Below are 12911 nucleotides of genomic sequence, written 5' to 3'. Positions count from 1 at the left end.
CTTTTAAAGAGGGATAACCCCAAGAGCTCAGTTTTATTCAAAAGCAGGGGAAACTTAACAAAGTTTACTAAACTGAAAGGTGGATACTTCACTCACACCAGTACAGCTGTATACCTAAATATATCACATTAAAAAAAAAAAGTTATCAGCACTGAAACAAGTGCACCACCTACTTCTTGCACCACTCATCTCTTCTTTCTACATTTGTAAATATTTTTATGCTCTTCAAAGATTTGCTTCTGTTGATCCATGTTCCACACCCAGAGCTCCGGAGGAGGAAGAGATCTGCTGAGGCAGCAGGTTCTGTTTGTCCTGAAACACTGAAGGTGACTGACTATCCAAAGTCAGTGGATGGAAAAGCTGGCCCAAAACCTTTTCAGAGCTAAAAAGAAGATTTACTCTAAAAATGTATAGGGATTATTGTTTTTCTTCTCAAAGCAGCACACAGAAGGTCAACTCTCACTGTTTCTGTTGGATGTTCCCAAAACTATTATTACATACTATTGCAACCTAAGGTCATTCAAAGGACAAGACTGTTTTAAAGGTAGCTCACACCACTGTAAGGTATTATAAAAAGCCTTCACAAAGCTTACCACAGAGTGATAACATTTATTCAGCAGGGAATTATCAGCAGAAGACATTATCATACTATAGATCTCTAAATACCTTCCAAAACTATTCAAGCATCTGTTTTTTAACAAGGAAGAGAGAGCTAGAACAGAGTTACCACCTGTCAGCTAAGATCTAAAATATTTTTGTGATTTTTTGCTTGTCCAACTGTATAAATACATATTCTCCTGGAAGGCATGAACATGTGAACTGTTATCAAAGCACACACATTTTGCACTGGCTGTTTTGTTTTTACATGCATTTTACATCACAGAGGAATTTAGAGAGAAACTAAGGTACAACCATAGGCTAGCCAAAAAGAAGAGAAAATACAACTTCTAGTTAGCTTCCCAGAAAACAGAGAGCAGATGACCCTGCTATTTAATCTGCAGGTAGGTTTTTGTAAAAACCTAAGAATAACCAGGACTGAAAACTGATCTTTATTTACAAGGGAAAAAGGTAATATTGTGCTTTCAAACACAATTCTTTTATTCAGCACAGCAGACTACAAACACAGAAGAACAAAGACCACCACATGCCATCTGCTTTAGTGACAACCACATATGAATACACAGTTACACAGAAAGAGAAGAAACTGTCAGTATTATGCCAAGTCAAAACTACTGTTCAAGCAAGTTGCACTTGAGCTGTGAATAAAAGCAAAACTGGAAAAGAAAATATGGCCTTGAGCCATCTTCATGCTCTTCCTATTCCAAAAATCCCTTTTCAAGAATAAAGCTAAAGCTGTTCTGATTTATAATGCTGTCATGAGAGTTGCAACAAGAACAGTGTAAAAAGGGGCTGCTTCTGCTGGGTACCATAATACCACTAAATATACCAAGTAAGCCCAGTAACCTCCATTTTTCCCCTGCAGACGCTGTTGCTACCGCCATCATGACAGTAACATTAGGCTGAGCAGTAAGACACATGGACCTTAAAGAGCAAGAGAGAAAATCCTGTAAAACACTAAAAATGTAAGGAGTGTCAAAAGTTGCAGAACCACACAGTGGTACAGGAAGAAGATGGGATGAATAATGTTTCAAAGCTATTCACTATGGGGCTTTACTAAGCACAATGATACTGATCACAGGCACATCTTCAGCCCTGAATCCTTTGGCCATTTTTCTGAAACAAAGGCCATGGCTGACAGAGAGGCTGTTATCTACCTCTGCACCCTTTGAATATCATCCCTCAAAAAACAAAAGGCAAACTATCAAATTTTAATGCTTTACAACATAGAAACATATTTCAGCCTTAAAAGGACTCAGGAACTGGCCCACTTGATCATGCCAGAGACAAACAGCAGAACAAGAGATAAATAGCTGAGTTTGATTATTGACTTTTGTATAAGCAGCTCTAACAACATTATACTTTTTGTTATTTTATGAACAACAAACAAACAAAAAACCTTTAACACATACTTGTACCAAAATACTACCACGTATTAGAAGGCAATTAATACAGGTTGACTTGCCTAGATGCCATTACATAGCAGAACTAGGACAAGGTTCACACTCATCTGAGTTTCTTCAGAAATGCAGACATTTAATCTTTTCTCATTGTTCCCTTTTTTCTCCTTAGCTAACTCATTCAGTGTTGAACAGTTAAACAATAGCCTATCTGCCAAAAGCCTTGTAATATTTTCCTTTGCCCTCTACCACACCTCATTTACAACAAAATCCACTGCTGTCTTCTAAATACACTTAAAGGAAACTTGTTATAGAGCTGACCCATACACCTGTGCAGGAAAGTATTTTTTGCTTTTCAGTGCAGAAAGTTTATTTTTACTTTGTTTTGATATATTTCCTGTCCTCTATTCAAAACAGAATTCCAATATTGATCACTGTAAAATAGCTTCTCTGAAAAATTATATCTACAACATTTTCATCCAAATTCTGTCAGACAGAACGTTCTTTAAAACAAGTATTTATCCACTGCCCATAGCATATGGTCACAGTGATGTTTGCCAATATATTAATTTCTAATACCAGCTCCAAGATGAAAAACTTTTCATACCTCTCATGTTTTCAAAGCCTTTAATTAGTTCCATTCCTCCTTTCAGCTGAAAGCAACAAAAACATAGCTTACACAGCAACTCAAATCAGAACAATTCACTCCTTGTATAATTCTACTGATATTAGTAAAAGAATGCCAAGGAAAAATTTTGAAGAACCGGAGTTGGAAGGAAGCCTTGCATAATTTTTATATCTTTGGCCTTGCCTGAAATCCAACAGTTTAGCTAAGTTATTCTGAATTCAGGTCAATAATTATTTCTACAGAAAGTCTATCAATTGAAACTGTTACTGTATTCCTTATTATTTTAGTATCTGAAAGCCTTGCAGAACTACATGGAGGTGGTGTTCAGATCAAAAGCACATTTTCCCTCTCCCAGGAATTTGGCTGCCTGTGCTTCTGGACAGTTCTCCAATTTGGTTTCAGCTGTTGAGAGCACTTTTTGGGAAACCTCAACCAGCCTTGAAGACAGCTCTTCAACAAAAACTAGAAGAAGCCTCAGCAGAGTCACTCCCTCACCTTGTTTCAGCCAGCAATTGACACTGTTCTCTGCCTGGGTGTGTCACAGCCACACTGAAGCCACTTGTCCATTCTGGCTAAGCACCCTATTGACCCTGACCCTAACTCAGACTTTACTTTCTTCCTTGACCTTGGACCAGCAATCTAGACCATTGGCTGAACCTGGTTAGTGTCCCCAAACCTGCCTTGTTCATCTTGCTCAGGTATGGCAAGACTGTCCCTTTTCAGCGAGGCCACTGCCTGTGTCTGCTCTGTTACCATGCGTAGATACAGTTTTACCTTCTCTTTCTGCACAACCTACCCTCATCTGGTGCTTGACAGGTAGGCAAAGACTATTACTGCAAAAGTAATGAAAACCCTAAGGTGTGGATAGGGAAGTCTGAGCACATGTGACACTAATCACAGTCCCGTTCACTCATTTGTTTTGCCTGATAGACAAAATGGCTGATCCTAGTACACTACAGCCTCATCCATCAGCAGACAGTCTACACTCAAATTCCCAGGCACAACATGGATGTTTTCAGGCAGGCAACCAGCCAGCGGTGTTGACAGAAGCACACAAGTCACACAGCTGGGTGTACTTCAGCCTGTTCCAAGCTTTGCACTCCAGCTGGGGCCCAGGAAGCCAGAAGCATTCACTGCTTCTGAGGGGTGACCGAAACCTCCCAGATGGCTTAAATCCTCCAGCTCAGCTCCATAAGAGAGCAACACGCTGCCTGTCCTAAACTCCACAGTTTTGTCTATGCTGGAAGCAATACCTAAACTACCCAGCTCAAAGTAAACTGAAGTATGCTTAGAAAGTCTCAATCATACCTTTAACTGTGGCACAGCTGCACCCAAAGTCAATGTAGTTTGGCAATAAAATTTAAAATGAGTTCTGAGTACAATTCCAAACAAAGGTGGTCCCTACTCTCCCTTGGGGAAGATTTTTATACAAGTGGAATTTTTTGTTGTGGGTTTTTTTGTTTGGTTTTGTTTGTTTGGTTTAAGTAAAAAGGCCTTGTATAAAGTCTCAATTCCTGAAAGCGTTTCTTTGAATAATATTTTTTATTTCATACCAGCTTCTGTCATCTAGGGTAGGATATGCTGACTAGCTCTGTGAAGTGCAAGTAAAGCAAGAATATTGACACTGGAAATCCTTCAGAGTTAAAATGGCTGAATATTTTTTAGCTTTTTATATGAGATCATGATTTTTGTCTTCGATACCCAGCATAAAGGTAACAACTTAAAGAGTAAAGAGATTGTGGGTTGACAGCTCCCTGCATATAACGAAAATTATCTGCAAAGTCTTCTTTGAAAAATGAGTTGACTGAAGAAAAACATTAGAAGTTATAATGATCTTAAAATTCATCAAAACCCAAATTTTCTTTTGATGGATTAAATTGAATAACAATGTATTTACAGCTACAACTGTATAGTAGTTAGATGCATTTAAGCAATATCAACAGCAAATGCAATACAAAAGTCTTTTGTCAAACATCCGTTTTTATTGTGATTTCAGAATTCAAAACAAGCCAACATTGGAGCTGGAGAGCTGTAAAGTTGATGAAAGACAGCAAGACACTGTAAAACATCCTTGTTTCCAAACATTGGAATAGATCTTCCTACAAAATATTAAAATATTGGAGATTGGCCAAGAACTGCTGCAACATTTCTGAACCCAAAGAGCTTCAAGGTCTATTTAAACTATGGCCATCCCATCACTGTCATTTTTTTACTTCATATTTCACAAAAAAATATTTGATACCAAAAAAATTAAATTGTGTAACAGTAAGCTACTTTAATATTACTTGTTAAACTGTGTTGAGTTTCTTGGAACACAAAAGTCCCACCTAAGCTCAAACCAGCACTCTCACAGGAGCAAGTAATTTCAGCAAGGACTACTTTTTGTTACTGAAAAAGAAGGAAGAGGGCAAAACAGTACAAAAAAAAGGCTAAAATGGAAAGATTTGCTCAGGGCCAGAAAAAATTAAAGACTGAACATGGCACCCAGGTCTCACAAACTCGAGGACCAAGTACAAGTGTCCTTGAATCCAGTGCTTAAGAGTAGACTGATACCCACAAAAATACCCACGCCAAAGTTGGCTGAAGTCAATAACCACGTTCCAAATCACAGGGTTTGGGCATGAACACTTTCCTATCATTGCCTTTCCTCTCCTCACATGAGTTACAGGCTCAGGAATTAATGTATGATGAGCACAAAGGGAAAAATCCATGAGTTTGGAAACAGCTTTCTACACAGTCCTTCCCCTGGGAATCAAGTCCCCATTCCAGCAACAGCAGAAGACAAAGGAGTTCATCCACTGATCTCACCCCTCTCAGGAGCCTGTGCCCAAGAGCAGAACATGCTCTTGAAGGGTCTCAGCCAACACACTACTTTGACGAGTCCAACTCATTTCTCACCTGCTCTCACTAACTGCTCCCCATCTTTCCTTCTCCAACAGCAGATGTAGAAGAGAAAGTAAGATTAAGCTAACAAGTATATTAAATAAAACAATTAAATAGATATTTTGCAACTTTTCTGGAGAAAGAATATAGAAATGCATTTTTACAAAAAAGCACTAACCTATACAAAGGTTTGGGCATCCTCAAACATATTTAGGAGGAAAACTATCTGCATTAAAACAACCAAACAGGCATGCAATCTTCCAGACACCTACATAAGAAAAGGTTGTTTCCACACCTTCATCTCTGTGGGGGAAGAAAACACGAACCAAATAAAAAACAAAAACAAGCCTACAGCTGTCTCTAAAATCCTGACACAGCACACCTATCTTTCCCTGTATGAGGAGAAAGTCAGCAGCTATGGGTTATTTTTGAAGATAGCAGTGAAAAAATTTCAGGACTCTTATCTAAAATATCTTGAAAGCCAATGGATCTCTCCAGTTAGACTCCATCCTAACCGCTGCAATGGCGGATACTAGCTGAAGAGAGATACTCTTCCTTGGGCTGAGATTGTCTCATTTATCATTTATGGGGGTTTGTGATTCAGATCTTTCACACTTAATATTGAGACCAATGGACAGCTGCAAACGGATTTATAGAATCATAAGGCTAGAAGGGCCCTCAAGAGATTTTTAGAACCATCTCTTGAACAAAGTTGGGTCAAAACTGAATTCAGACCTGGCTGCTCAGGGCTTTATGCTGTTGAGCCTTGAAAATTCCCAAAGGTGGAAACAACACAATCTCTCTGTGCAACCTGTTCCAATACTTCATTATCTTCATAGTGATTTTTCCCCACCATATCCACCAAGAAGCTCTTGTTTCAGTTTACTGCCACTGTCTCATTCTCCCACTGTGCACATCAGTACAGAGCCCAGTTCCATCTCACTGGATGTTCTTGGAAGTATGGGAAGGCTGCTGTTAACTTGAGTGGGGAGCACCTATCTCTTTCCCAGACTGAACAAGCCCAGATCTCTCAGCCTCTCCTCATGATGACAAGAGCTCCAGCCCCAGACCACCTTGGTGGCACTGCTGAACTTGCTCTAGTTGGATTATCTTTCCTGTACTGGAGGGCCCCAGCCTGGACATAGTACTCCAGGCAGGATCTAGCAAGTGCTGATTATAGGGAAAGAAAAAATTTCTCTTGATTTACCAGTCCCTGAATAGAGTCCAGCACACTTAATTTCCACTGCTAGATAAAGAGACAACCGAGATCAGTGCAGAGGTTCCCAAGGGCACCATATTTATCATGGTATCCTTCACTGGCTTCAGTTCAGTGATGATTACAGGGCCTTGTCCCACCCACTGCCTTAGTCTGATCCCCAGGCTGATAAGAAAGAGTTCCCTAAACATCCAAAAGAAAAGGTAAGGAAACCTAAAGGAGTGCAACCACATATCCTGGACTGTTTCTCACTGCATCTGCAACCAGCTGTAAAACACAGAGCAGCCTTCTAGGAGTACACACCAAGAATTATACTGCCTTAAATTATTAAGTAAAACCTTTTAATTCACAGGTATTATACAAGTTCTAGCTACCCTCTCAGTGAATTGCAGAAGGCAACTGAATAAAAAAAAATTGCAGAAAACTATTTAGTGTCTGGTACATGCATAAAACACTAGTCTTGAAAAAAAGACTGCCTTAATGAAAAAAGTACAAGGAAAAGATAATCCCAGACATATGGAATATTTTTAAGTGTATTCCCACAGCACTTTTTAGAACTTCACAGTATTACCTTTATGCACTCTGAAATGCTTGAGTTATTCTTTACAGGAAACTAACACACTTTGATTGTCTCAGCCTGAACCTTACCTGGAATTTTTTGACAATTTTTTTTTAATTGACAGTTCTCAAGTTGCAAAAACTCCTTAGGAAGTTTTCTAACAAAAGTGTCAGTTTGAAGGAGTTCTTCACTTCTGACAAAGAAAGCCCTAAACTGTCAAAAAGAAACATCATCTATTTTGATACTTTTCTCCTCAATGTTTAGGCTGTTACAAACCCATGGAAAATTTTATTTTAATGGAATGAGTGAATCAGACCAAAATGTAATGCCTGAGAGTCACTGGCAAGATGGAATAGAAAACCTCAAACCTAAACAGAAGTTTGCTTTTGAGTAGCAGCATGCTGCTCAGTCACACAACAGCAGCGGGTGAGCCTGGAGAGACTACAGCAAGACAGCTCGTCGGGCTTTGAGGGACAAAGGTACGAGCTCAGAAAATTGGCAAGACACTAAATGAAGAGGCAGGCACAAAAATTACATAAATGGATAAACGGATTATCATCTCTCATGATTACTCAAGAGCTGGATGTTTTCATTCCACTGCCTTGGGGAAGCACCATGGGTTACTAAATCCCTGCAGTCCTGTCCCACCATTTGAGGAATCCTCCCTGTGCAGCAGCAATAGAAGAGAATACCTGTAGGTATGAAAACCCACAGCTGAACTTAAAATGATGCCTGCCACAGCTAGCACTGCTAGAAGCAGAGGTGACTCTATATGTGTAATAAAGTTTGCTGCAGTTCCACTGAAGCTTCCTTCCAAGAATCCTGCTGATCTTTTGCTTCGGTAATGACTTGAGCCTCATAATGATCACTCCAGGCAGTCTGGAAGGTCTTATTTTCACATCTCTACAGGGTGGATAATTATAATAGAGCAGCACAGCTAAAACTGGAAAGTGACCTACCTGCTAACAATGGCTTTGGCCACCGAGGCCTCCAAACCCGGGCTGAAAGTGGCTCCAAGCAGCACTTGGAGACAAACTTGCAATCCATGGTACTTCAAACTCAGTGAAAAGCAAGTTTTTACACTTCCCCTGTCCTGTCGGCTCTTGAACACTTTTTAGCTTTTCAGCAGTATTTTCCTGTCTGAACTTGTTTTTGGTCTTCCCTGGGGTGTCCCCTACACCGACCAGCTAAAAACCACATGATGGAAGACGGGACAATCACGAACACTACACAAGAATCGAGACGATTCTGAGCGCTGTCAAAGGAGCAGAATAAACCACCACAAAAGTCACGGACCCCCCGTCTCCGGCAGGTCTCTGTCTCGCAGCAGTAACGCCCGCGCAAGTGCCCGCTCCCACCCGACGCCAACCTCCGAGGCGGCAAGGCGGGAGCCATCCCTCAGTCATCCCGGGGGCGCCGCCGCTTCCCGGGGCGATTTCCCTCTCTCAGACCCCCCGGGAGGTCCTGAAGGCCCCGCCACCGGCTCCCCTCCCGTCCCCGAGGGCCCGGGGAGAGGTCTGCCCGTCCCCAACCCCGCGGGGCGAAACACCTGCCCCGGGCCGCACCTCTTCCTCACGCACCGCCGGCGAGGGCAGCCCCGGGGAAGGCCGCCGCCGCCCCCGTCCCCGGCCCTTACCAGGGAGAGCACTTTGTAGGTGTTGGGGTCCTTGTTCTTGCCGCCCGGAGCTTTCTCCGGCTCCTCGGCCACCTCCATGGCCGGCAGCATGGGCACGGCCGCAGCCGGCAGCTCGCCGTCAGCCGCCCCTATCCCACCGAGGTGATGATCCTCACGGCCCTTCCCCGCCGCCGCTTGCTGCCCGTTGCCCTGCATGGTCCCCGCAGCTCTGACCTCCACCCGCCGCCGCCACGGCTATTAATAGAGTGGCGGCCCGGCCCCGGCCCCGGCCCCGGCTCCGGCTCCGGCTCCGGCTCCGCCCCGCCCGGGCGCGCGGCCGCCAGCGGCCCCCACTCCCCCGCCGGCACCCCCGCCGGCCGCAGCGCGGAGGAGGGAGCGGGTCCTGCCCTGCCCGCCCTCTCTGTCCCTGCAGGTGAGGGCGGGCCGCGGGCGCCCCTCCCTGCGGGCAGGGCGGCAGGGCAGGGCCGGGCCGCGGGGCGGGCGGAGGGGCCGCGACATCCCGCCGCTCCAAAATAGCGGTCGGGGGAGGGCGCCGGGCCGTGTTTACGAGGGAGCGCGGAGAAAGTTTCCGCTGCCCGACCCCCGCCGCGGGAAGCGGGCGGAGGCGGTGGCGCGGCCTTCCCCGAGGCCGCCCGGCGGCCCTGGCGGCGGCACAGGTGTGCGCGGCGGCCGGGGCGGGGGGGACCGGGACCGGGAGCGGTCCTGGTCCTGATGCCGGTGTCGGCAGAGGCAGGCAGCCCTCGGTGCGTGTTTGCAGCCCGAGCTCTACTCGCCGGCTCTTTATTGCCGGCTGCTGGTCTCCTCCGCAGGCTGAAGGTGCTCCTCTCCCTGCCGGCTAGTCTTCGCCCCTTCCCGGGAAGGGTTTCCTCTTTCAGTTCTAGTGTGCTGATGGGTTTAATTTCCTAGGGCTTGAGGAGTCCGCTCCAGATTTATTTTATCTGTCAATGTACTCAGAAAAGAGTGGCACTTTCACAGTTTCTGACAAAATCCATATTTTCTGAAAAATAGCTACAGTTGAAAAGAAAATTTCCCTTGGAATTGATTTTGATCTCTGTCAAAATGTTGTTGCTCTGTTTTCTGTTTCAGCTGGCTTGCACAATCAATATGCCATTAAAGTTTTCCTTTAAAAATAATTGTAAAGATAAGGCATTTACAAAACTGTTGGTCTGTAGTGCTGCAGCTCACAGCATACTGAGAGTTCCTGCAGACTTGCCTGCATATGCTTCTTGTGGTCTTCTAATGAGGCTCCATAGGAGCAGTCTTGAAGATTTCTACACTAATATTTCACTTTACTGAAGAAAAAAAAAAAAAAAAAAAAAAGCACAGAAACTGTGAGAACTAAGCTCTTAAGTCTACAGTAAGTCTCATTTATTCCATTAGTGCGGCATTTCAAGCAGCTCTTCAACTGAGAGACTTAGACGTTCAAGGACTTTGACATCTGAACTGTTAAAAAAAATGTAAATTGAACACTGATAATTTTGAAACACTCATGACAACTGACACAGTCAGACTGTGGTTATTTTCAGTGAGTGTGGTTTTAATACTACCGCAACAAGAGGCAGTAACAACCTTTTTTTTTTTCCTCTAAAAAGGAGGACACTGATATCCCCTAATTTTAAGTTAAAGTCGTCTTTTTCTCTCAGTTTCCATTCGTAGTGGCAGGAAAGGAAATGCCTTCCCCCCCAAAAAATGTCAAGGAAAATTAAAAGCTTTCAGTTGTTTTTTTGGGGTTTTTTTTACAAATAGTTAAAACTTCCTTTTTAATTTTCTTGGTTTTGTATGTAGCAAGATATTTTCTGATTAATTTTAAGACTAAATCAAATAAAAATCTCATTTCTTGTCCTGTGTAAGTCATCCACTCAAAAGTTTGAATAGCACATCCTGTGTACTGATGATTCAATGGAAATGATGTATAACTACATCACAAACAAAACTGTATCTTTTTTTTTCCATAGAAAGAAAGGATATTCTGCAGCTGGAGCTAATTTCTGAGTTGTTCATTCAGTAACTATTCATTAATGGCTACTTTCCTATGTACAAATGTTCATTAAACAGCCTCAATCTTGTAATTTCTTTCTGTGTCAATGCAAACAGTTAAGGTGCTTCAGGCTAAGCATGGAAATAATTAACCAGTATGGAATATAATTAACCTACCAGTGACAAGTTATTCCATCTGACTGACAGAGTGTCAAGGTACTCTAGGCAAGAGGAGAATGAAAACCCAAAAAGGACTAACTTTTGGTGCTGAAGAAATCAGGTGAAAAGTCTTTTCTGTTGAATAATAGAAGAGATGAAACATTGCCAGTGTTCAACTTTCAGAAATCTACAGTTGTGTGATCTCTTGGGGGGGGGGGGGGGGGGGGGGGGGAGGAGATTGTTAAATAGCAGTCAATACCATTTTAACAAATCTGTGACAAAAGACATCATTGTGCATTGAATTAATTACAGGGATTACTGAGGTTGCAAACCCAAATTCCAAAGAATTGGCAGCAGCCATTTCAACAGAGACCAAGGAAGCTTTTGAGGAACCCAGGGCTGCTGCCAGTGCAGCTGGAGCTTCAGCCGTGACTGAATCAAACTGCCTCACCAAATGTCAAGGGAGAAGAGCAGCAATACCAGCTTCGAATTTCTGGGCCTTATCTGTGAAGGGAGTCAACAGAGATTATCAATTTTAATTTGTTGCTCAGCTGTTAGCGACTGCAGAGGAGACAAACAAATGATGTAGTAGGAAAGGTAAACATAGGGAGTTTTCCATGCTCTTGCATCTCAGAGCTTGTGACACTTGTCACTTGCATTTTTTTACCTCGACAAAATCTCCACCAAATGTCTGTTTTTTAGGAAGACTGGAGCAAACACCAAGTGCCCGCATAACCCTCATCTGACTCCAGTTTGTGAGGTGGCTATGGCACAAATCGGAACTATGGACTAGCAACAGAGGGTATAAATTGCACCTCGTTGCATGAGGGGGCTATCCGCTCACTCCAGCCAGAGTGTGAAGAGCCTCGCTGCTCTCGCAGCAGGAGGAGAGACCGAACTTGCAGGCAGAGGAAGGAGTACCGTCCTACGAGGTCTCCTGTGATGATCAGCTCCAGGCTGGCAGGGTCTTGACCCTTAAATTGCAGCACAAACCTTCTCCTGGTGGTTGGTGGTTGTGGCAGCTATTTCATGTTGCATTGTCTCTAATCCTCAGCAAAATTTCTGTAGCTGTAAAAAAGATCGGGAGCTCCAGACTAAAAGCCTGAAGCTGCTTGTTAAAGAACACTGGGTGCTCCGCACGACACGGGACTCTCCACCTTTTGGGAGCTAAAGAAGCTCAGTTTCTCAGCTCCTGCTGTGAGGACTTCACTGGTGCTGTTGCAAAAGAGCTGCATTGTAAACTATTCTAAAAATGAGTGAAAAAATAACAATTGTCTTGTTTCTGAAATATACTTATGGGGAATTTTATTTAACACTCAAAGTATGTTTAGAACTTTACAGAAATGGAATAAATTCTTAATAAAAGGGACAAATGAGAGTGGAGGTATATCTGAAACTGTTTTATTGTCTCCGGCAGTAATGCCCTGGATGAAGTCAGAAATCCCATGGAATTTATGGGCACATCAAACCATGTAGATTGAACTGTGATCTTCAGGATTGTATCTGTATTTTGTATTTGAATGTTACCAGCATCAAGGGATGGTACATGGCCGAGCAATGAGCCAAGGCACAAGTTTCAGGACACACATTGCAAGACACGGGTTCTGAACTTTCCAGTTCAGATGTCTCTTTGTCAGGAAAAAAAGACTTAGTCCTTCATAACTACTTGCTTCAGAATCCGTTAATTTTACTCTCCAACATGCCCCCTTTTTGATAAGTACACAAAATTAGTTTTGCAAAAAATTACCAATTTTTTTTCTGTTTTACTGGTCTTGAAGAAAAATATGATCTAAAGATAATAAACTGATCACCTACTATTTCCTGTATCATTGAAA

The 12911-nt window shown here is 43.0% G+C and overlaps 1 protein-coding gene across 3 annotated transcripts in view; it reads right to left on the bottom strand.

Annotated features, from left to right (window-relative positions):
• The window catches only part of ENPP1 (ectonucleotide pyrophosphatase/phosphodiesterase 1), a 59164-nt gene extending 47991 nt beyond the window's left edge, over positions 1-11173 (bottom strand). For 2 of the 3 annotated variants that reach the window (XM_074896335.1, XM_074896336.1), the window contains exon 1: positions 8941-9174. In XM_074896335.1, coding sequence (XP_074752436.1) covers positions 8941-9135 — 195 coding nt within the window. In that variant the 5' untranslated portion in view covers positions 9136-9174. Of the gene's footprint in view, positions 1-8940; positions 9175-11094 lie in introns of those variants that run through there. The other variant, XM_074896337.1, reaches the window with a different exon arrangement.
• Positions 11174-12911: the final 1738 nt, after the last annotated feature.

The sequence above is a fragment of the Athene noctua genome, chromosome 1 (genome assembly GCF_965140245.1).
Source record: "Athene noctua chromosome 1, bAthNoc1.hap1.1, whole genome shotgun sequence".
In the NCBI taxonomy this organism is placed as follows: domain Eukaryota; kingdom Metazoa; phylum Chordata; class Aves; order Strigiformes; family Strigidae; genus Athene; species Athene noctua.
Note: the sequence above shows the minus strand (reverse complement) of the source record. Positions and strands in the feature narration are given on the sequence as shown.